At 39.7% G+C, this 25,009-nt stretch overlaps 1 protein-coding gene across 1 annotated transcript in view; it reads right to left on the bottom strand.

The window, feature by feature from the left end:
- CUBN (cubilin) overlaps positions 1-25,009 on the bottom strand; it is a 261,035-nt gene that overhangs the window by 57,919 nt on the left and 178,107 nt on the right. The window contains exons 46-56 of the mRNA XM_005891915.2: positions 24,382-24,591; positions 23,358-23,498; positions 22,145-22,326; positions 15,722-15,893; positions 14,451-14,657; positions 13,650-13,799; positions 12,447-12,568; positions 11,657-11,882; positions 9,775-9,962; positions 6,242-6,398; positions 4,461-4,610 (exon numbers count right to left, since the gene is read on the bottom strand). Of these exons, the coding sequence (XP_005891977.2) occupies positions 4,461-4,610; positions 6,242-6,398; positions 9,775-9,962; positions 11,657-11,882; positions 12,447-12,568; positions 13,650-13,799; positions 14,451-14,657; positions 15,722-15,893; positions 22,145-22,326; positions 23,358-23,498; positions 24,382-24,591 (1,905 nt within the window). The remainder of the gene's footprint in view (positions 1-4,460; positions 4,611-6,241; positions 6,399-9,774; positions 9,963-11,656; positions 11,883-12,446; positions 12,569-13,649; positions 13,800-14,450; positions 14,658-15,721; positions 15,894-22,144; positions 22,327-23,357; positions 23,499-24,381; positions 24,592-25,009) is intronic.

The raw sequence follows: 25,009 nt of genomic DNA, 5'->3' as shown, positions 1-25,009 counted from the left end.
GGAGCTTGACCAATCTGCATAAAACATCAACAGGAACTATTTCAGAAGAACCATTGCTCAATGCTTTCTAAAGTAGTGAATTGTGAAATGGGCCTACTTTTTGATTTCTTGAGAAACAATTGTGGAAGCAAAGAAGTGGTAAGTAGCTGCATAATGCCACTTAAAAAAATTAGTTTAAACGGAGGAGAAATGTGAACTAAGGTGGACGAAAGTTAATTATCCTGCTTCTTGGTGGGAAAAATGGGCAAAAGGAAAAAAAATCTGAAACCAAATTTTCTCTTGTTTTTCCTTTTGGCTTTCTATTATGCATAGCTTGTAAACCAGAACTTATAAGTTAATGAAGGAAAATTAAGGCAAATATTACATAGGATTTGCCAACTGGCTGCTCTGGAAGTCTAGCTCTGTTACTTGTGGGACCTTTGAGACCATCTCTGGAAGACAGAAAGCAGAAAACCCCATTTTCTGTGTCAAGGGACTACTCTCTATTCAGTTCTTATCAAGAGATACTCTGGATCAGAGAAAAACTGAGTTTAAAATTTGCCTAGTAATTTTAATGATAGAGAAACCAAGACACAGAAGGCAAAGGTTTGCCTTAGGTTACCTCATCTGTGAAGTGTTTTTTTTCTTCTATAAAGTTAAAAAAAGAAAAAAGGCCTATAATCCTCCTGGCACCTTGGAGGCATCTGCTTGGCCATGGGAATAATGAGAACAGAAAAACATACTTTTAGACTGTTCAATATTTGGGAAAGTAAAATGAGTACTTGATGACACCTGATTCCAAAATAAGTGTAAACATTAGAGGTTTCTCTCTCATACTTTCTCATATTTTGTCTGTTTTTGCTGTTTTCTTTTTGACCAAAGTAACATTTTGAATTTGTCAAATCTCTATTTTTATTTCACAGTTTTGGAAGGCACTGTTAAGAATACCCATTTTAGTCTTGAGGTAACTTTAAAAGTCTTCTAAGAGCTCAAATAGAAATTTCTTCTATGACTTTTGACTTCCCTAAAATTTTTATAGTTCAGTAGTGATTGTATAGAAAAGTATGTGGTTCATAGAATGACTAGTATTGGAAATGTAATAATAAGGAGAAAGAGAAACCTAGGCCAACATAAAATACCATAACATGCTTTCAGAGCAACTCAGTTTAGTAGAAAGTAGGTCAGTGAACATTTGTAACCTCTCTGTAGGAAAAGCTTCAAAAAGCCCTCAACTAGCCTGAAAGGTAAAATCTTTCCTAACCAGTTGTCAGTGTTTAGTAGACAGCGTATGGACAAGGGTGTTTCCCTGTAGTATTTCATAGCCTGGAATAGATCATTTTTTCCTTGACAAATTCAACTTTTGTGTCAATCCACCACCAAAAAAAAAGCAGAAATAGAATGTTCATCTCCACCCAGTCAACACAGGCTCTGCTGGCTGCTTGGACTCAGAAATACTTTGGACAGAATCTTTCAGAAACAGTTCTATGGCCTCTAGCAGCTAGGAAGACAGATGCTCCTATAGACAGGCTCTGATTTTCCTTGAGAGCAATTCTCTCTCTGTTTTACCACAATACACTGCACATGAATTCTTGAGGCTCATTTAGAAGTGGGTGGAAGGTTATTTTTACTGTAGCTAATGGATCTCTAACTTGCTGATGGTATTCAATGAACTATGGTATGGATATGATTAATGATAAGAATCTAATTACAAAATAAATCTGATTAATGTTGCCCTTTTGGGGAATCATCATGATTCATTTAATCTAAGCCAGAAAATGACTCACTAAGCAGTTTGGAAATGCTGAGTACGTGTAACACTAGAAATGTCACAAGACATGATCATAAGGATATGATCTTATACAAAGTAATCTTTTCAACTGGGCAATTCTGAGCAAATCCATCAGTAAAGAAGAAATCACTGAATCTGGAAAAACCAAATATCTGTTCGCAGGTGACTCACATTAAGGTGTGTCTGGAGATCCTGACTGGTGGCACCAAAAAGAACAAAACAACGGCCACTCTGGGACTTCCCTGGTGGTCCAGTGGTTAAGACCCTGAGCTCCTAACACAGGGGGCCCAGATTCTATCCCTGGTTGGGGAACTAGATTCTGCATGCTGCAGCTAAGACCCAGTGCAGCCACATAAATAAATTGAAATAATAAATATTTTTTAAATGGCCACTCTGATGAATTATCATTCACAAGATATGTTTCTACAGGCACAATCTGACTTTCACAAGTACTATTTTATATTTTTGCAAAAATTACAGTGATTACCAGAAAGATTAAGTAGTTTGTATAAAGTCATGTCATTAGCAAGTGGCCATTCTGGCATTGAAACCCATCCTAAAATATTAAAATACCCCCCATCCCAGGTCAGGTAGTCCACAGTAAGCTCAGCCCTTTACCCTACCTGGTCAACTAAACTCAGGGAGTTACTGTTCACCCTAAATACAGGTTGCCTTCTAATCATACACATACCATTGGTTTTGGCAGTGCTGTGTGTGGCTATTTTACACAGTATATTTGACAGCATCATCTTTTTTTAGTCTAAATTACACCGCCTATGACATTCTCGTGTTTATGGAATTTAATGAGAACAAATGCATATATAGGTGCACAATCCAAGCCACATGTTTCTGCCCATCCTATTAAAATAACTTTGTCTCAATCAGAAAAATAATAGAAAAGATATAATGTATGGTGATGAATTTAATTAGATTTATCATGGGTGTTCTTTGGAAAGAATGATGCTAAAGCTGAAACTCCAGTACTTTGGCCACCTCATGCAAAAAGTTGACTCATTGGAAAAGACTCTGATGCTGGGAGGGATTGGAGGCAGGAGGAGAAGGGGACGACAGAGGATGAGATGGCTGGTTGGCATCACCGACTCGATGGACGTGAGTCTGCGTGACCTCCGGGAGTTGGTGATGGACAGGGAGGCCTGGCGTGCTGCGATTCATGGGGTTGCAAAGAGTCAGACACGACTGAGTGACTGAACTGAACTGAACTGATCATGGTGATCATTTTGAAATATATATAAATATTAAACCATTACACTGTACACCTGAAACCAATATAATGTTACATGTTATACTTCAATTTTTTAAAAAGTTTTTGATAGTTTTTAACTCATAAAAAAAAACAGAAAGGTATAAAGAAGGAAATAAATATCACCTATCAATCTATGACACCATAGTAACAACTTTTAAAGTACTGCTTAATAGCCTTACAGATTTTATTCCTACACTTCATTTTAAATTAAAAAATTGGATTTTTATATAAACTGCTTTACCTTCCCCTAATATGAATACTTTATAAATCATGAACATCTTTTTATATTACTGGAATTTTGTGCTAGGAAATGCTGGGAAGATTCTATCTTACTTCTTAGTCCATTTTTACAGTGACAGACATCAATGCATACTTGGCATTTTCCAGCAAACACTTGTCAGAAACTACAATATGTAGAGCTATAGGAAAACAAGGTCATAGAGAAAGGATCCAGTGAGAGAGGCTTCATGTAATTTATCAACATATGAGTACTGATATGTCATTTTTATTTTTATGAGATATGAATTTTCTGGAGGCTGAATATTGTAGAACATTTTGCCAGATTTAACTTTACATGCCACGGGAGACCAACCCAAACAGAAGCAAATTTTGGTTGGACAGATGAAGCTTGGCAAATGTACAAATTAATTGTGATTTAGAAATGAAAAGTTAATTTGTAAAAAATATTAAGATGACTGAGTGGTTGAAGGTGCCCATCTTTTCTCTGTGGTGTGACACCACCCAATTAAATATCAAGTTGTATCATGTAGTCAGAACCCAACTCAAACCACAGCTCCACTGGCCCCTTTGCCAACAGTCAGGAGTAAGCCCAAAGGGGTGCTATGGTTAGCAATTTCCCAATCCCTGTGGAACTGATGAGGATGAAAAAGGAGAGGAAAGGGTATCTCACAGTTATATTTCATGAAACTAGATCACAGATCTTTATTAATGTCAATAATTCATTCACTCAACATTTACGGAGTACCTATTGATACTCTGACTCAGTGGTGAAGTTTCTCTTGCTAGTTAGTTCATTGTGTGTGTGTGTGTGTGTGTGTGTGTGTGTGCACACATGTGTATGACTGTGTGTAGGTACATGTACCTGTGTGGAATAAATGCAAATGAATAAATTAGAAACCATGATTAACATGTAATAGATTTCAGACTTACTTTCTTTAGGCCATTTACGTGATGATGCTTGTGTTCTTAAAGCTCTTGCATTATTTTTTTTTAACCTCTGGATGGAATATATAGGATGATATGTATGTTCTTCAAATACTGGATGGAATTTTATTCAAGTTTACATCAACTCCACTCTCATATTTTTCATGTTTTCTTCAAATGGTGATTTTTAGACAATCTCGGTCTTTACTTATTGCTCGTTCACTTATTTAGAACCAACTGTAATTTACATAAAAATAAACTTACCTTCCAGATGGAAAGACACCAAAGTCAAGAGGATCACGGACAGGGGACTAGCCTCTATGATGTAGGTGCAGTTCATATTGTTGTCATATTGCTTTGGGTAGTTTGGAGAAACGATATAACCTGAAGGGCTCGTGAAATTTCCCCCACATCCTACATGGGAAGAAAAAGGTATTCTCAGAACATTTGTTCTCCCAGACAGTAACTCTTCATCAGTGAGGAAAGCCTCAACTTTCCTAAGCTCTCTACAGCCAGGGTCCCCAACCTCTGTGATCTACTGCCTAATGATCTGAGGTGGAGCTGATGTAATAATAATAGAAATAAAGTGCACAATTAATTTAATGCACTTTAATCATCCTGAAACCATCCCCCATGCCAATCCATGGAAAAACTGTCTTCCATGAAACTGGTCCCTGATGCCAAATAGGTTGGTGACCGCTGCTCTAAAGATATATTCTCTGAGACACTCCAAATGGAAGCAATGGTAACTAAAAGAATGGAGCTCTGATTTAAAAATAAGTATGCATGCAAAATTAGAACAATATATTTTTTAGAAAATGATGCAGAATTTTGGGCTAAGTAGAATTTTTCCATATATCCACTGCAAATCTCTCAATTTTAAGATGGTAAAGGATAACTTAGCAAAGATTGAAGAGGATTCATGTAGCTAAAGGAATAAAACGGATGAGAAGTGACCAGTGCCTGATAAATACACTGAAGTTTTTAAGTACAGTATTATATTATAGAAAAACATGTTCTTCTCATTACCATTGTAATACGGCTGTAAAAATAATACCTGCTTTATAAAATGGTTAAATTTACTAATCCCATCTCTTTAACAATTTCTCACATGATTCTCTGGTGTTAGAAATAAAGAGAACTACCTTTTTTTTTTAACCAATAAAATGACATTTATTTTTCTATAACCACTAACTAGTTAATCCACACACTCCTATCTAACATAGATAGAAAACATCAGTATTCTTTTAAGCTGTTAGTAACACACACACACACACATACACAAATACAATGAACCAAGTGAAGGCCTAAAATCAGGGCTGGGGTGCCTTTCATTAATTCCTTTACACCACCCTCTTATTCAAGTCTGGATACCTGTTCACTGTGTTATTTCCTCCAATTCCTTTCATCAAACTTTTTCCTAAACAGTGGTTTGTAAAGAGTGGCTACCTGATTTAACTCAGTCAATAATCATATGCACCACTGTGTCTCAGTCTTGAAAACTCCACGCCTCATTATTCTACCTGGTAGGAGTAGCCACCAGAGAAGGAAGAGACAATCCTTAAGAAGGTGACTGTCAAGGTTGACTGAGCATGAGAATCATCTGGGTGAGAAACTAAAACATGTAAGTCCCTGGCCAGGGAAATTATGAATTCAGACAAACTTGGGGTGAAGCCCGTGTTTTTACAGCCCCAGCTGAGTCCCATGCAGACAGCTAAGTGCTGTGAGCCAGGAGTGCTGATTGGCTACTAATGACAGCCTCCTGGACTTTGCTCAATTCCTGCCCCCCTGCGGATTTCAGGGTCCATTTTGGACATTCGCGAGTGGCACTCAAGCCTTCTACATCATTTCTCTAGTGAGCTACGGTTGAATTCGGTTCCATTCTCACTGAATTGGAAGGAAGGGTGCACTCTCGGGATCAGGTGATTGATTCACTCAAGCCCTTCCCCAGGGTCCTAAGCAACCGTGGAGCAGACCCTCACCTTCCCAGGTCTGCCCATGGCAGCCACGCCCTTTCAAGGACCCCCTCGTTCTGTACTACTTACGGCTCACGAAGGAAGCAGAGAAGCCCTGAGCCGGGGCCTCCTGAGACTGGAACACGGCCGTGAAGACGTTTCTGGGCGTGGTGATGGGCCTCGGGGCCACGTTCCCGCAGCTCGTGGCTAACAGGGTCTGGCTGGACTCCTGAGTGTCCCCCCACACCTAACAGAGCCAGAAACAGGACTTAATGCCCCAGGCTTTCCCTAGTCAATGGTTAAATGTGCCCAGGCTGGAACACGACGGGCACTCAGATGTATAGAGACTGAAACATAATGGTAAATAAAACAAATGCATATCTGCAGTATTTTCTTTTGTGAACCATTAAAGCTTTTTTTTTTTTTTAATAGCACAGCCCATTCTTGACTCTTCCAAGGAGACTGTGCTCATTTTTGTGTAGCTAGGCCATTTCCTCTTGCATACTTCTAGTTGACCTGATTTAGCTGAACTTGCCCAATGCCCAACTAAGGATTACCTAGCCCAAGAAGGCAAGAAGGGCATTGGGCTTGGATTGGTCTTACTTGACTACTCAACATTTCCTTCACATTGAATCACTCATTCTAAACTTATCACTTGCAGGAATGTTCCTTGAACAGAGCCATAACACATCAAGCCGTTATAGACATTTCTATTAGCAAATTGGCCCAGAGGAAGAAGTGTGAGGGAGACCAAATGCAGAGCACAGATTTACTATCAGCTCTTCAAGGTCATATCATTTCAAGTGAGTTTCAAACACTGCATATCCTGCTGTTAGTCAGCTTACTGAAGTCAGATTATATTTGCCATGTATGAGATATGGGAGGTGCATGGGGCTGGAACTACTGAGAACAAGAGTGAGGATATTCTGCCAAATATCTAAGATCAAAATAAGCATTAGGAAAGAAATGTACACCCACATTTTTCCTAACATCCCCTTTATGTCCTCCCACTCCCTGCCCTTAACTATCCAGGGAAACACTATACAGAAGTTTTCTACCCACCTTCTGTACCGTATGTATTTTTAACTCTGTGAAATTATAAACATGATTTACTGAGAGATCTGCATATACTCTTTTACAAACATCACTGAAAAGGAAAAATGATCAGAGCTAAAACTTTTATGAAAGCATCTCAACTTTTTCAATAAGGAACTTCAAGAATCCTCAAAGGTGTATGCTTTCCTGAAGTCATTAATTATGGATCTGACATCTCTACCTTTTGGCCCAGAACATAAGTGTTATCATGATAATAATGGTAAGGAGTTATTAAATATTCATTGCTGCTGTGTCAGTCAAGATCTCATTTCATTGCCTCTATGACCTAGAACTCTTAAATATTAGATCTACAAAATGTTACAAAACTGGCAGAAATTTTCTGACTTTTCTTAAGGTTTGTACAATTCAGCCTGGCTGCATGTGATATTTTATCACTCAAGTGATTTTTTAAAAAAATTATGTTTATTGAGTACCTGCAGATTCACATGCAGTTGTAAGACATAGAGGAATCCCTGGCACACATTTCCCAGTTTCCTCTAATACTGACATCTTGTAAAACTATAATTAATATCATAACCAGGAGGTGGACTTGATACAGTCCACCTGTCTTTCTCAATTTCCCAGTGTCACTTGTATTCACACATGTGTGTGTGCACATTTGGTTATACACCAGTTTAGACAGTAAGTCCCCTACACACGAACCTTCAAGTTGTGAACTTTTAAAGAGCGAATGTGTGTTCACATGTCCAATCACATAGGTCAGTTCACATGTCCAGCATACATTGTCATTTGCCTGTATCCTCTACAAGCGGTTGTGCCTTCATGTATTTTACTGTAGAGTACTATATAGAGTGTAGTAGTGCAGCATCTTTATTTCAAAGTCCAGGATGTCCAGAAGCAAGCGTAAAAGCAGTGGTGATGTAGTTGACTATTGTATTTTTCAAGGTACTGTACTGTAAGATTCAGTTCAGTTCAGTCACTCAGTCATGTCCGGCTGTTTGCAACCCCATGGACTGCAGCACACCAAGCCTCCATGTCCATCACCAGCTTCCAGAGTTTACCCAAACTCATGCCCATTGAGTCAGTGATGCCATCCAACCATCTCATCCTCTGTTGTCCCCTTCTCCTCCCACCTTCAATCTTTCGCAGCATCAGGGTCTTTTCAAATTAGTCAGCTCTTCGTACCAGGTGGCCAAGTATTGGAGCTTCCACTTCAACATCAATCCTTCCAATGAACACTCAGGACTGATCTCCTTTAGGATGGACTGTTTGGATCTCCTTGCAGTCCAAGGGACTCTCAAGAGTCTTCTCCAACACCACAGTTCAAAAGCATCAATTCTTCAGCGCTCAGCTTTCTTTATAGTCCAACTCTCACATCCATACATGACTACTGGAAAAACCATAGCCTTGACTAGATGGACCTTTGTTGTCAAAGTAATGTCTCTGCTTTAAAGATGTTTATTTTTTGTTTGTTTTTTTATGTATTATTTGTGTGAAAAGTTTTATAAACCTAATACATGACAGTACTATATAGCTGATTGTATTAGCTGGGTACCTAGGCTAACTGTTGGACCAATTAAGAAATTCTTCGGTGCTCAATTTCCTTTATGGTCCAATGAGCATCGAAGAATTGATGCTTTTGAACAGTGGTGCTGGAGAAGACTCTTGAGAGTCCCTTGGACTGCAAGGATATCAAACCAGTCCATCCTAAAAGAAATCAGTCTTGAATATTCATTGGAAGGACTGATGCTGAAGCTGAAGCTCCAATACTTGGGCCACCTGGTGCGAAGAACTGACTCACTGGAAAAGACCCTGATGCTGGGAAAGATGGAAAGCGGGAGGAGAAGGGACGACAGAGGATGAGATGGCTGGATGGCATTACTGACTCGATGGACATGAGCTTGAGTAAGCTCCAGGAGTTGGTGATGGACAGGGAAGCCTGGCGTGCTGCAGTTCATGGGGTTGTGAGAAGTCGGACATGACTGAGTGTCTGAACTGAACTGTAATGAATGAACAAATTGGACCTATAAACACACTCTTCAGATGGAACTCATTCATACATAGGGGACTTACTGTACCATCACCTTCAAGATACTGAGCAGCTCCAACTCCAAGGCTCCCCAGAGCTGCCACTTCTACTCATTGAGTAGTTTTTATATTCCAAGTATTGAGTACTATATATGTTATTGTATCATATCACCTCTAATGCTAAAAACATTCCTACTAAAGTAGGAGTTATTCTCTTCATTTTACAGTTGAGTGATTTAAAACCCAGATGTTTACTTGGCTCAGAGAGGAACATGCAGGTGGTAAATGCAAGGGAGGTGGAGTCCAGGCCAATGTTCTTTCCACTAAAAGGTGTACAGGCCCTCAGAGACAGAACATATAAGATCCAAAAAAGCACTTTTTTAAACTCCCAGTGGTTGAGGTTTCTCACTTTTTCATTCAAGAAATCCAAGCAGTGAAATTGTCCTTCTCCTACTTTGAGAGCAATGAGTCATTTCTAATCTAAACGTTTACGTTCCTGAAACCAGCTTGGCTCCCATTAAATACACAAGCACACTGACCTTCACAAAGCTGTTCTGACACTGTCCATCCCCACTGGGGATGAGGAAGTTGTTGTCAAAGCTGATCTCCAAGTGTTTACTTTGGTGTGTAATGACTGTCCAGGAACATCTGCTGTTCTCGGGAAAATTCTGAGGCCAGTGAGGGGATCTGATTGTACCATTGTTCAAATGAAGTACTCCACCACAGCCTGAAAAATTGTCATGGAAATAGTCATCACCTTGTGAAGAATGTAACAATTTTGGTAAACCCAAGGCTTCTGGAGAAGACACATTTCTAAATGAGATGTCAGGGCATCTCTCCTTACATATGAGTCTCTGACCCTCGGGGCAGGTCCACAGCAAGGACTGTCAGCAAATGTAAGGTCAGTGAAGTCACAGGAACCTTCAGTTGTTACTGTTTGGTTACCCCTGTACTGAACTCACCTGATCCCATTAGTCCATGCCAAAAAGATAATAGACTTCCACTCTGTCATCAAACAAGAGCAATAATTTTTACTCCCCTTGAGGCTCTGGTGGATTAATATTTGTGGCCCAACAATCTCAAGCTTTGTTTTTTACTGCCACAAACACATGAGAGTGCAAGTCTATACTTATTTGCAATTTTACTCTAACATACATATGTAACATGTAATTTTAATCTAACTTAAACAGGACAAAACGATTTTGAGGAGGGGAAAACTTTTCATTAAGCAACCTGGTTCATTCACACTGAAATGCCAATGGATGAAAATTACATTACAGGGATTAAAAGAAAGAAAAACCTAGAATTATTTTGTAATATTTAAAATATGTTCTTAAGAGACAACAAAAGAAAAATATGTGAACTTTAAACAAAATGAAGTTAGAGTTTTCTTTGTATCTTTTGCTTTTAAACCCTAGGGAAACTAGGGGTTCGTCTCAAACACCCTTCCGAGTCCAACAGCAACCAGTGGGTTACTGAGGGACAGTTTGAATCAAAGCTCTTTTCCACAAAGAGCTTCCTAATCACCCCCTGACTCTTCTAGAAATAACTGTCCTCTTTGATATTCCAAGGCTATGATGGGATCCTAACAAAAGTATCCAATGCAAATCTTACATTTTCTGAGGATTTCCATGAAGTTCATAGTTTGCAGGTACAACAATTAATCCTTTGAAATCAGATCTGTTATGTTTTGCCCTGTACAGAGCATTCATTCTAAATCACAAATGTTATCTTGTCACTTTGCTGCTCAAAACTCTTCAACTAGCTCCCCATTGCTTGAGGGGTAATTCAGAAGCCAAGGCTCTTCAGGATGCAGTGGTAGTGGTTTAGTCTCTAAGTTGCGTCTGACTCGCGACCCCATAGACTGTAGCCCACAAGGCTCCTCTGTCCATGGGATTCTCCAAGCAAGAATAGTGGAGTGGGTTGCCATTTCCTTTTCCAGGAGATCTTCAGGACATGGATGACAGCTTTTCCTGACCTCAACTCACCACTCTGCATCCTGCCTCCAAGCTCAGAATACTTTAAACTAATTGTGATTCCAGCACATATTTTCTATTACTTGTGATTCCCAAGCTGTGCCATGGCCTTTTGCCTATGGAGGCAACATGGTAGAAGTATTTAAATCAAAGTTTCTGGGCTCTGCTGTCTTTACTCAAATCTCAAATCTTCTGATTATCAGCTACACGACTTGGGCAGTTTATCAACCCATTTATCCTGCTTCCACCCATGCAAGTGGAGAAAATGTAGATCGATAGTGTGTCTTCCTTAGAAGGTTGTTACATGAGATGACATGTGTAGCATAAAAATTTAGAATTGATTCTGAAAGATTAGGTACAAAATATAGACTTGTTGGATTAGTTAGTAAATTTTAAAACTACATTGATGACAAAAGACAGTAAGTGCAGACAGTATTTCTTTTACCTAAAGTCTCTGAGCTCCATGTAGCATAAAATCCACCATGTTGTATCGAATGGTCTGTATTAAAAATCACCACCAGCTGGTTGGAACCTGACTGGATCGTCCCTGGATTTAAAATTCCACAGTAGTGTCCTATGATGGGTGATCCAGGAGAACCACCGTTCCTCACAGTGACCGAGTCCCAGGCACAGTTTTCATGGGCTTCAACGTCAAAATCACTGAATGTCAGCTGCAGGAGAAAAGAGAAGAAATGAGAAAACACTCTGAGTTGTAAATGAGCCTGTCTATGTAGAGTTAGACTGAAGTTCTTCTGCATCCTTTCATTTTAATTTATATAATTTTGTATTTACATATCTTCTTTCATTCTCCTTGCCCTTCTCTACTTTTTCTTATGGAAGTTTCTCATGGAAATTTTGAGAGTGAATATTTCTCCCAGAATGGGAGTCATTAGGATCACATTCAGTCCCCTGGGCTGGGATGGCAGCTTATATTAAGAACATGAAAGCATCTCTATTCCAGATGGAGAATGGTCTTCTACAGAAAGCTTCTCCTGTGCTTGAAAAAGAATGGAATATATTTCATCCTTCATTAATTGTAAATGTGTAGATGTCAATGAATGTACTCCAATCAGAGAATTTTAGGGAGAAAATGATTTGATGGCAGATTTAAAGCCTATTCTAATCACTTGCTTATTAAAAAAAAAAAAAAAAAAAAACTCTGTCTCCACCCAGGACACAGTACTTTTATTGTAGTTTCAGAAGTATTGATATTTCACCCACTCATTAGTACTCACATTGATGGTGTGGCCTTGTGGGGCTTCCAACAGCCAAGAACAGTGGGTCAAGCTGTCATACGCAGCTGGATAGTTGGGGCTTGAGATCACTCCACTGTCACCTATCTGTATTCCACCACAGTCTGAAATTAGATTTGTAAACTTCTCAATAAGATAGGAAAAAACCCACAAAATTCTGTAAAGCCAAAGTAAATACTGCTTATAGCCACTGTACTTTATGATTTTTAAAAAGGGGCAATAAATGGATAAATAGATGAAATTAGATGAAAGCAAAGTAAAACTGAAAGTAAAAAGTAAAAAGATGGAAGATTAGAAACAAACAGAATCTTATATAGTGTTCATTAGATGGAATCACACAATGAAGGTGGGCTCAAGTTTGATACAAAGGAGAAGGAAGATGTATGAACCAAAAATGGTAAAAACTTGGATGAGCATAGAATAAATGCAATAAATGCGCCTGACAACAAATGCACTAGGGACAATGTAAAGAACACTGGCTTTCTCGAAAACACTCGGCCCATGAAAACACATGTAAGCTTGAAGAATATGACCAGTACCATAACTAAACATTTTGTCATTTGACAATAAACACACATACTGTAGTCAGCTATCAGAGTATACATTAGCACAGAAAGTTGAAGAAGTTAGAAAAAAATTTTCTAATTTACAAAAATACATTTTGAAAGCATAGTATGGTATGATGTTCCACAGAAATAGTAATGCTTCCAGATGTCTGATGCTTTTCTTTCAATCTGATGAAGAAGAACCAATTGGCAACCTGGTTGACTGAGTGGATAAGAAATCTCACTCCTTTCCCCAGTCAACTGTTTGCTTATAAGAACTGGCTATATTGTCTGCCCTGGAGAAAGTTACACGTGCCCTTGAAAAGAGCATGTATTCCACTGTTGTTGCTGGAAGTGTTCTGTAGATGTCAGGTTAAGTCGGTTGTTCAGGCCTTATATATCCTTTCTAGTTTTCTGTTTAATTGTGATGCCAATTAAAACATTATTTTGAGTTGTCTGAAAAAAAAGAACTGGGTAGAAAGTATAAATAAAAATGTCTGATTGACATTACCAATAAAACCAACAAATAAACCTAGAAATAAATCTAACAAAATACATGTAAGATCTTTCTGGAAAATATCATTTAAAAATTTACGTATTGTTTTAGCACTAGAGTTGGAGAGCTTATCATCAGTCTTACCTGTAAAGGAATACTGTGCATGGAATCCAACATGTTCTACACGCTCATCGGTGACAAAGTGTATCCATACCTCTGGATAAGGGATAACCAAGGGCATTCTAGGTTTTGAAGATCCACAAAGTCTCCATATCAGAAGCCCATCGGCATTATCTGAGCAGAACAACGCACTGAGTGTCATTTATATAACTTACGAAAAATAATTCAACAAATTCAATCAGAATAAGTAATAATAATAAAAAAACATTTCAAGCTATTCACTGATGCACATTTAAATTCTGGTTTAGTAGCAGACATTTCACAAATCCTCTTTCTTTCTTGACTACAAAGGAAAGAGTGCCTCAAACACGGTGAAAAAGAATGGTTTTTTCGGTATGGACCTCTTTATCCTAGGCACCATGTTGCTCCAATTCATGTCTTCATAATTATTTTTTAGCATATATTTAAACAGAGACACAATTGGTAAAACCTTAAAAACCTAGGGTCTAGCTGTCAACACTGATCCATCTCATTCCGTTTATGGGCAATATTGTCCTCGGCTGGACACATGCAGAATGATGGTTTTGTCTGAACAGTGTTCTTCTGGACATTACATACATATATTACCAATGGCATGCTAGGTTTTGAAGATCCACAAAGTCTCCATATCAGAAGCCCATTGGCATTAGCTGAGCAGAACAACGCACCGAGTGTCATTTATGTAACTTTCTTTTTGACTCCCTTCATTGGGAGGTCACTGGACTCCAGGCAAAAGGAGAAAGTTGTAGATATGAATGAAAGAACGTGTTCCTTGACTGGACTCACCTACTCGGAACTCAAGGACATCTGATTGACAGTCTTGGTGAGTTTCTAGATAAAAATCCTCAAAATGAATGTAAATGGAGGAGTTGCCCTGATTGGGGTTGCTGAGCATCCACTCGCAGTTTAGGTTTCTTGAATAATTACTGACTCCGTCATAGCCAGGAGAAGTAAAGTTTCCTTTAGGGAAGCTTGTAAGGGAACCACCGCACACTGAGGAAACAGAAATTGACAAAAAACTAGTTGTCAGACTCATGCCATAGGAGAAGATACACATGTGACAGGAAAAAATAACTATAATAACCACAGCAGTCTTTTTTTTTTTTTTTTTTTTTTATTGCTTTGATTTGTTTTTCCAGATGAAGTCAGGGTTGTGGGCAAAGGGCTGGCTCATCACACCAACTACAGAAGTTGTTTCTGTGGGTTTAGAAAGATGCACAGAAATAAGCAATTCCTTTATTTCCCTAAAGGTGTAGATTAGGTGAGTGAGGTTTGGCTAAGTCAGTATCTTCTAATATGAGCCCACTGTTCACTAATATTTCACTTAAAGTAATATCCAAATATAATGGTGGCCCTGATGGCTTCTGATTAGGAATCCTCCACTTGACCTGAGAATTGAATTGAATAAAACAGATAATATTTAACACTGGCATTGTGATGAATTTGCTCTTTTTAAAAGGGAATGAATATTCTTTGTATCAATGAAATAAAGTTTCTTTTTTAATTCAATTCCAGTCTTCCTAAAGTTTAAAGTTCCTAGATAATAACACCAATCCAGAAAGTAATTTTAAATATCCCATATCATATGTGAACCCCATATTCACGTATGCTGGAAGTCTATATCTGGATAGATGGATGACTCAGAAGCAATACAATCTGTCTTCAGTTGCATTAGTTACCCTCTGGGAGTAAGCTACCTTCCAAGAGATCTCTGTCCTTTTCCAGAACAGAGAACTGACCAAGGGCTGTGGGCCTGGCAGTCGTCTATAATGGTGACACTGCATGGGACTCAGCTGGAAGCTCTCCTAACAGCACTTTTTTTTAACTTTTCTAATTCTCAATAGCAGTTTTCTTTCCAAAACTAGAAGCTTTTGTCTTTTGTTTTTGGGCTTTTTGGTTGGATTTTCTATCTGGTTATGTTTGTCTTTCATGGAAGATTCTAGGTGTAACCCTGATCTCTGAGGGGAACACGGATGACTCCGCTGCTGTTGGCAGCAGCTACAGGGCACTTGCCATGTGGACTGTAACACAGGTGTATTCGTAGCAGCTGCTATTACCTGCATCTTCATTGGACGTGTAGGAGGCAATGAAGCCGCCGTATGGCCTGGACCCGTCCGTGAAATAAACGACCTTCATTGTATTTCCTGAAGATTCGATTTCATTGCTGCCATTCACGCTCCTGCACAGTTTCTCCAGCTGGGGTGAGTTACTTCTAATGCCATTAAATACCTGTTGAGAAAAATAGTTTAACCTTTAGACATAGCCCATCTTACTGAGTATTTCCTAGGAGTTTATGTTCCCAGCCTAGACATGCTTCTTTCTAAGGAAACTCTGAGCTAAAATGAATTATTTCACAATATGGGCACTTGACCCAGGGTCACAAGCCACCGCATCACCCGCAGCGCATTTTGTGCCCTCACGGTCATTGCACGAAAATGGAAGCATTGCAGTCATGCCCTCCTGCCACATAGTGACAAACAAAAAACTGCTGTGCTCTTTGCAACTGGAATCTGTGCTCAAAATGTAAAGCAGCTATGCTAACATGCTCACGTCTTAGTTCACAGAGTTCACTGGGGAGCAGTTTTTCTTAGCAATGCATCAGGACCTTTGACATCGGCAAAGAGGGTTTAAAGGTTAGTCTCTGATGAACTGAAGTATAGAAGAACTCAAATATTTTTAAATGCCTTGAAAAGTGATTTTAAAAAATCAATCTCAATATAATAGTTCTTTCCTAATTACTTATGCATTCAAAGCGTCAACTTTCTTGCAAGTTTGAACTTTTAAAAATGGATTTGAATATTGTGGACGCCAAAATATTAAACAACTCCAGTTATGCACACGGTTATGATAATTGGCAAAATATTCTTCCACTTCTGTCCAAAACCAAGTGGATATCTAGGATAGCTCAAGAAAGATCTAGAAGTAACTAAACAGTAAATGAAAGAGTGAGTGACAGTTCTGCTTTTAAAAAGGATTGGAGTGGCTTACAATTAGGAATAATGAGGCTGAATATGACATTAAGAGCTATGGAAGTGGATACTGTATTCCATACAAAAGCTGTATGCTTTTCTGTCTACTGTAACTGATCATCAAATGTAGCTCTTTGGGGGCTTCTGGTTTAAAGCGTCTTCCAGCTTGTAGGAATGGACCCAACATTTCTTATCATTTATTGAGCACAAACAGCATGCCAGACTCTACTAATAACCCCTTGGATTACCTTATCAAATTAGCAAACTAACCTCTCAGACACAATATATTACCCCTGTTTTCCAGGTTAAGACACCAGAATTCAGAAAGATAATGCCACCTGCCGCAGTATAAAGAGCCAGTAATAATAAAACTGGGATTCAAATTATGCCTCTGATTCCAAACCACCAAACAATGCATAGGAAACAGGAGAGAGGTATTTCAATAATTCTAAAAACAGGAATGGGCAACACATTGTCAGAATCAAAAGGTATTATTTGCAACTACAAGGATAATATGTGCAAAACTATGATCAATGGCCTTTGTCTCTTCCCCAGCATCTGCCCTGAGTGTAAAATCATAGTGACTAAGAATTGTGAGGCATCATTTATCATGCAAACCCCTGCTTTTAGGAGGAACAAGACGGCTGTTTCCACATTCCTCCTCTATTCCTCTTTGAGAAACTAAAACTCTTGGAAAACAGTGGGGTATGAAGTAAGTATGTGAAATTCAGGACATAAAATGTGCTAAAAACAGGAATTCAATGGGGTATTCGGCTCATTATTCTGCACACAGGATGGTGTGGCTTTCCCACTTCTCCATCCGGGCACAGCGTGAGACCCGCAGCTGGTCTGGAGGAATGGTATGCTTAGGTTACTGCATGAGGTATTGTTCTGGAAGTGGCTTGCTCAAAGCCACCCTTGAGCAACCTGTAGATCTCAGGAAGAGTCCCTACCTCCTTCCTTCCTTCCTTTCTTTCTTTCAGTCAAGTTCTCAAGCAAATAAAGGATAAATAGAAGACAAGCCACATCCTGTTGTTTGGAGCAGAATGAAGAGGAAACAACACAAGCATGCAACTCATAAAAAAATGTATTTCAAAGAAAGGAATGTGGACATTGTATTAAAGATTCAGAAATTTATTCTGAAAGTGATTCTCTGATGCTTAACCTCAGGGGTGAGGGGGTGGAGAAGACCTGTAATATGACATTTGTGGTTTCCCCTGTTTAACAATCAGAAACCCCCTTGGTCACCCCCTTCCCACCCCCTAGGACCCCCCCAGCCCCCCGGCCATGAAGCCCAGAAGTTGATGGCTCCAATCACACACAGAGAGCTTCCCATTGCCTTTTAGCACTTAATACTTAAATAGGAATGAAGAGTCAAGGGTCAGTAGACATTTAGGCAAACATCCAATGTAAAAGTCAGAGACCAATGTAATAGGAAAGAGGGACTTGAAGGAGACTGACTCCCAAAAGAGCAATAAAACGTTTCAAAATTATGATTAATATATTTGATATACATAATACAGTCTAAAGAACAAGGCTAGAATATAAATAATTACAGATATACATGTACTCAAAAACTTTGTCACCCATGCCTATGTCCTTAGAGAGCCACAAGAGCATGAGCCTTACCTCAAAGAGGAAATTAACCAAGAATGGGAAACGCTCATTATCATAAAGCCAGGTATCCTGTCCAGGAGATGCATGAAGAAACTTGCAAATAAGAAGATGAAAGGTAATGTGGGCATGGCAGTAGGAATCAGACTTGCAGCTGATGGGCAAAGGCCCAAGGAAGATATTTCTAAGGAAAATGAATGGAGCCGATAGAAGTGTTTTATCATATAAGGTGGGGATATACACCTGGAGTGTGGAACGTGTGGAAGAATTAGTGACTAAAAAGCCTTTGACTCTGTGGATCACAACAAACTGTGGAAAATTCTTAAAGAGATGGGAATACCAGACCATGACCTGCCTCCTGACAAATCTTTATGCAGGTCCAAAGCAACAGTTAGAACTGGACATGGAACAACAGACTGGTTCCAAATCTGGAAAGGAGTATGTCAAGGCTGTATATTGCCACCCTGCTTATTTAACATATCCAGAGTATATCATGCGAAATGCCGGGCTGGATGAAGCACAAGCTGGAACCAAGACTGCCGGGAGAAATATCAATAACCTCAGATACGCAGATGACACCACCCTTATGGCAGAAAGTGAAAAAGAACTAAAAAGCCTCTTGATGAAAGTGAAAGAGGAGACTGAAAAAGTTGGCTTAAAGCTCAACATTCAGAAAATGAAGATCACGGCATCTGGGCCCATCACTTTATGGGAAATAGATGGGGAAACAGTGGAAACAGTGGCAGACTTTATTTTCTGCAGGCTCCAAAATCACTGCAGATGGTGACTGCAGCCATGAAATTAAAAGACACTTGCTCCCTGGAAGAAAAGCTATGACCAACCTAGACAGCATATTAAAAAGCAGAGACGTTACTTTGCCAACAAAGGTCTGTCTAGTCAAAGCTCTGGTTTTTCCAGTAGTCATGTATGCATGTGAGGGTTGGACTATAAATAAAGCTAAGCACCGAAGAACTGATGTTTTTGAACTGTGGTGTTGGAGAAGACTCTTGAGAGTCCATTGGACTGCAAGGATATCAAATCAGTCCATCCTAAAGGAAATGAGTCCTGAATATTCATTGGAAGGACTGATGCTGAAGTTGAAATTCCAATACTTTGGCCACTTGATGTGAAGAACCAACTCATTGGAAAAAACCCTAATGCTGGGAAAGATTGAAGGTGGGAGGAGAAGGGGACAACAGAGGATGAGGTGGTTGGATGGCATCACCGACTTGATGGACATGAGTTTGAGTAGGCTCCAGGAGTTGGTGATGGACAGGGAGGCCTGGCATGCTGCAGTCCATGGGGTCACAAAGAGTCGGACACAACTGAGCAACTGAACTGAACTGAACATAGAAAACAACACACACACAAAACTATGAAAGTGTAAAACAGGACACAATTATTACTTGGAAAATCAAAAGCAAATGCTACCAGAGCACAATACTTCATTTAAGTGGGACTGATGTTTTCATAGTCATATTAATGTAAACCCTGAGTAACAATTTAAACAAAATCGGTGACAGGAGTATTTGGGGAGGTAGTTGGGGCGGTAATTGAGTTGCGAGTACCCCCATGTACATTTGTGGTGATCCTGGGGTGGTTTTTGAAGACAGTTAAATCCTCATCTTCCACAGTTGGATGTGGATAATGTCTAAGACAAAAAAAAAGAAGTAGGAGCATAGGAATATTATTTTGAAATAATGACATAAATATCAAAAGATGTAGCTGAAAGAGTAGAAAAGGGTGCCTTTGGCATTTATTATTCGGAGATGGGGAAATGACAAGCAGGACATGATTTAGAATTTGTGGTTGATGCTGTACATTTTCTTTTATTATTTGAGCTTTGAAACTATGATTCTTCTAATTATCTTTCCTGTAGGGCATGTGAATACTCTGCTGGTAAGATTTCTAATGATTATGTTTCAATATGATCTCAAAGGAAAAAAGACTTTTAGCATAAACCTCAAAATTTTAGTAATGGTTGTGTGGGATTCCAAGTATTTTTATGTTTTTTTAGTTTCTCAGCTCTACAAAAATTATTCGATAGCATTCACTGTATTTATATTGAGAAAAAATTGATGAAAATTAGTATAGAAATGAATTTCTGTCACCTAAGTACATAAGAAAATGCTTCAAAATATGGTATAGTGGGAGTGGTTAAATTTTTTTCTACTTCATTCTTGTTTCTGTATTATTCCTTCAACAAGAGGAAGAATGTTCCTTCAAAAATAAGCAAGCTTGGTCCAAAATTTCCTGGCTTTCAAATAAGAGAAAAGACGCTGGGCTCCATAATTCTCAATATTTGACAGAAGACAACATTTTGGTCCTTCAGATATTAGATCTAAGAATCAAAATCTGAAGTTTGAATATGATTATTTTAGGGCGATACAAACAGAGTAACATACAGCGATGTTTCATATTTTTGAAATTCACTATCCAGCAGGAGACAATGAAATGAAAACAAAGGTGGCTCATTTTTAAAAAGGAACGTGACAGTCCTTTAACTATTGATTGATTCAGCAATTGCTGTGTTTGTTATGAGTGAGTCACTGGGGATTCATCAGGGAACGAAGCTAAGTGCACATCCCTGTGAGCTGCGCTTACATTCTAGTCTGGGCAGCAGACAATATACAAACAAATAAATACGTGGACTGTGAGCTGTTGTGAAGTGCTGTGAAACCAGTAATGCAAGAAAAGGACCAGGCCAGAGTGGGGTGGGGTCTATTTAATGAAGGTACTTAGGGAAGGCTTCTCAGATCTAGTCATCTGAGCAGACCCCTGAATGGACCAAGGGCGTGAACGAGCAAGAAGGAGCATTCCAGGCAGAGGCAACAGTACATGGGAAGCGGTTACACGGACATGGTAGCCCAAATCAAGGAACAGAAAGGAGGCCAGGGTGGCTGGAGAGGAGGGGAATTTGAAATAAGAACATGGATAAGAGAAGGAAGGGGCAGCAGATAACGTACAGCCAGTTGGGCCATCGTGAAGACTACGGATTTCCCTCCAAGTGAGATAAAAGGTCATTAGATGATTTTCAAGAAAAGCAACATGGCCTGATTTAGGTTTAAACTCATCACACGGGCTGCTGTGTTGAGATGCAGAGAGACAAGGGTGAAAGTAGGGAGACCAAGTGGAAGTTATTGAAATAAATCTGAATGAGTAGTGACGGTGGTGGTTGTGGATGTAAGGAGAAGTAGTTAGTTTCTGGATTTCTTATAAAGATGCAGCAAACAAGACTTGCTTATGGATGCAGTATCAGGTGAGAGAGAAAGGACTTTAAAACAGACATCAAGGCTTTGGACCTGAGCAACCACAAGTCTAGAACAGTTATTTAGTGAGATAACAAAGACTGGAGAAAGGGAAAGTTGGGTGGAGAAATATACTAATATTCATCTATAGTTAATATAGTATACATACATATATGTGTCATTTCACAGTTTACACTCAGGGACTTCATTTGCTTTCTTAATCTCAAAGCTGGGCTTGGCAACCTCAGGACATCTGCCAGCAAACAATAATTAGGCAGGACCATCCATCTGCTTAAAACTTTTGGTGGTGGCTTGTTCTGTCGCTCTAGTCCCAGTTAGTTATTTGCTACCCAAAGTCCTAACTTTTCTGTTTACACAGGTTTTCCATATGTAATGATCATTTGCTTTAAAATTTATCCTGCCCATGACCCTGACATAGGCTGAGATAACTGTCTCCTAAAACAGCTTTTACAAATATTTTGGCCAACATTTATTGTGACTTTGTTTTATCTAAAACACTTAGAACTTGTGTGAGATACAGTTGCACGCAGGGGAATATTCCTGACCTAGTTTTCTGACTGTGATTTACGGGGTCAATAAGCTCCTTCAACAATGGACTATAACATCCCTGGCTGCAGGGGACACTTACTGTCACATGCTCACTGCTGCACAATGGATGGGGTTCCAGCCTCAGGCTGTCAAAGGTGAGGGTGACCCTCCTCCCTTCCTGCACGGTGATTCTCCACTCACACATCCAGCCATGAGGGTTAGGGCTCCGGTAGTTGGGAGAAGTGAATGTTCCAGAGGGGCCCTGGAGATCCCCACCACACGCTGAAGGGAAAACAAAACAAAAACAAGAGAACTTCCAATCTGATCCCATAAAGAATGTTCTCAAAAATAAAGCATTTTTTTAAATTGCCCCACTGGACAAAATTATTGCTCTTATTTATTACTGTAAGTATGCGAGGGCTGTTTCTGATATTTAATACTTAATCTCTGCTTCCATGGATCATAGGGCTTCCCTGGTGGCTCAGCTGGTAAAGAACCCGCCTGCAATGCGGGAGACCTGGGTTTGATCCCTGGGTCGGGAAGATCCCCTGGAGAAGGGAATGGCAACCTACTCCAGTATTCTTGCCTGGAGAATTCCATGGACAGAGGAGCCTGGTGGGCTACAGTCCATGGGGTCACAGAGAGTTGGACATGACTGAGCGACTAACACTTTCATTTTCTTTCATAGATTATATTGATAGTTCACTGGCAGCTGTTTGTCATCATGACTGAAGAACTATGAGAGACCAGTAAGCGTAGTAACCATCAGAGTCTGAAAGCAGAAGGCTAAATGATCATCCAGTTTTTTCATGACAAGGTTTTTATTTCACCTGAGCTTGTCAGGGAGTTTGGAACACAAATTCTAAATGACTGGAGCAATAAAGGACTGGCCTTCTTCAGATGAGATGTGGTGAAGGCCCTTGCCTCCTCACACCCTCTCAGCATTAGATCCTTTGTAGCACTGATTGCATTTGTGACTTTTCATTTATTGGTGTGACTATCTGATTACTGTCTACCTCCCGCTAGGCTACTGAGGTTCAAGGAGCCATGGGCCATGGTGTCTTGTCCAGCTTATTTAACACCAGTGCCTAAGTAGAGTGTTTATTCAGTATAGCAGCTCAGAAACATATTAATATGTATTATAGTAATACATATTATTGGATTGGCAAAAAAAAAAATTCATTCATTTTTTCCCATAATGGCTTACAGAAAAACACAAATGAACTTTTTGGCCAACCTATTATTTATATATATGTAACATGATATATGTGCATGTGTGTGTGTGTATTTTTTTAATGAATCAACAGACTTACCTTCCAAGCTGGAGTCAAACCGTAGTCTGAATCCTGAGGCAGAGACAGAGCCGTCCGTGACAAACCTGACCAAAGCAACATTGCTGGAAGTGTCTATGCTGCTGGGAATGCTGCTTCCACAGTATCTGCCCAATAAGGTACCTGTGAGAGTGAAATAAGTATGAAGCATGTATAAGTCCGGGCGTTGATTTCACTTAACCTCTACTTGAGATACTTGGCATTCCCAAAGAAAATAATAATAGATTAGACCCTGCCCAGGAAGAAATGGTGACCTCTGGCAAGAGAAGTAGGTCAAACAAGAATACAAATTGATACATTCAAATATATGAAGATGAGCGACAAAAACAGCAACCAGGTAGAACCAAGAGCATCAGCACAGCGAGGAAGCTTGGCTCAGTTGGTTGTGAAATGGTCCAAGGAGACAGAGTGGGAAGCATCCATCTCATATTATTTCCACGGTGTATCACCCTTTTTTAAAATTTAAAAAAAATGGTTTTGGCTGTGCTGGGTCTTCATTATGGCACAGGCTTCTCTAGTTCCACTCCTAATGTGCGGGCTTAGAAGCTGTGCCATACAGGTTTAGTTGCTCCGTGGCATGTGGGATCTTAAATTCCTGACCAGGGATCAAACTCACGTCCTCTGCATTGCAAGGCAAATTCTTAAACACTGGACCACCAGAGAAGTCCCAGTATATTCTCCTTTCCTCTCCTTCCCTTACAGGATGCCCCTCAAATATCTAGCTGGAGCCCCAGAAAGTCCCCTGGAAGAGGGTGCCTTCCCACACAGTGCTCTCTCAGTGTGGTCCCAGGATAAGCTCTACAATGACCCCTGGGCTTTGGATACCACTGTTTCTTGGGTAAGAAATAAGCAAGAGAAATGCTGAACAGTCCATAGCTAACTGATCTGCACTTCTTTGTAAGAAACAAACTCTTTCCTTTCTTGGAAATGAGGATATTTCAGAGGCTGAATGAGTAACAGGTGAAAACAGACACCTCCCAAAAGACAGCAGACATATTTCACTGACCAGATGTATGGTTTTCCCAGATTTCCACAAAGTCTCGTTCACAGCCAGACGAATTCTGAAGGTTAAAGTCTTCAAAGTGGATGGTGAGATAGTGTCCCAAGGGTCCCCGGAGACGCCACTCACAGAATAAGTCGTCTGTGTATGGCTGTGTTGGGTATCCGTTGCTCTCGATGACACCGCTTTGCCCTGTCACTGCTCCCCCACATGGGGCTGTAGAAAAAGAGCAATATGCTCTTACGGTTTCTTTGAAATTTAACCAGCACATTGAAAAGCTTTTCGGTGCCAAGTGAATGTAAACTGAAGTTTTAAAAATGGTGGAAATGTTTAGTTTGTGCTTCCCTTATTATACGAAATCTGCTATCCATGTACAGAGAAATGACACCACAAGTCCAATCTAATAATGGGAAAGGGAAGATGGAAAGACTGCTGAACAGCACATCCTGTGATGTCTCATGAATTCTCTCAGGTCACTGTAAGAGCTACTAACTGCAAGCAGGTTTCTTTCCAGAACTAACTGATAGATTGATAAGAGCTGCCTAGCAGCCTGGGTTGTGATTCTGTAGACTGAGTTCAAGCTCAACTAGAAATGATGCTGTGGTTGATTAGTTATGCCTGTGATTTCTAGTTT

This window comes from Bos mutus, chromosome 13, assembly GCF_027580195.1.
Source record: "Bos mutus isolate GX-2022 chromosome 13, NWIPB_WYAK_1.1, whole genome shotgun sequence".
NCBI lineage: Eukaryota > Metazoa > Chordata > Mammalia > Artiodactyla > Bovidae > Bos > Bos mutus.
The sequence above is the reverse complement of the archived record's forward strand: the minus strand, read 5'-3'. Positions and strand labels throughout refer to the sequence as shown.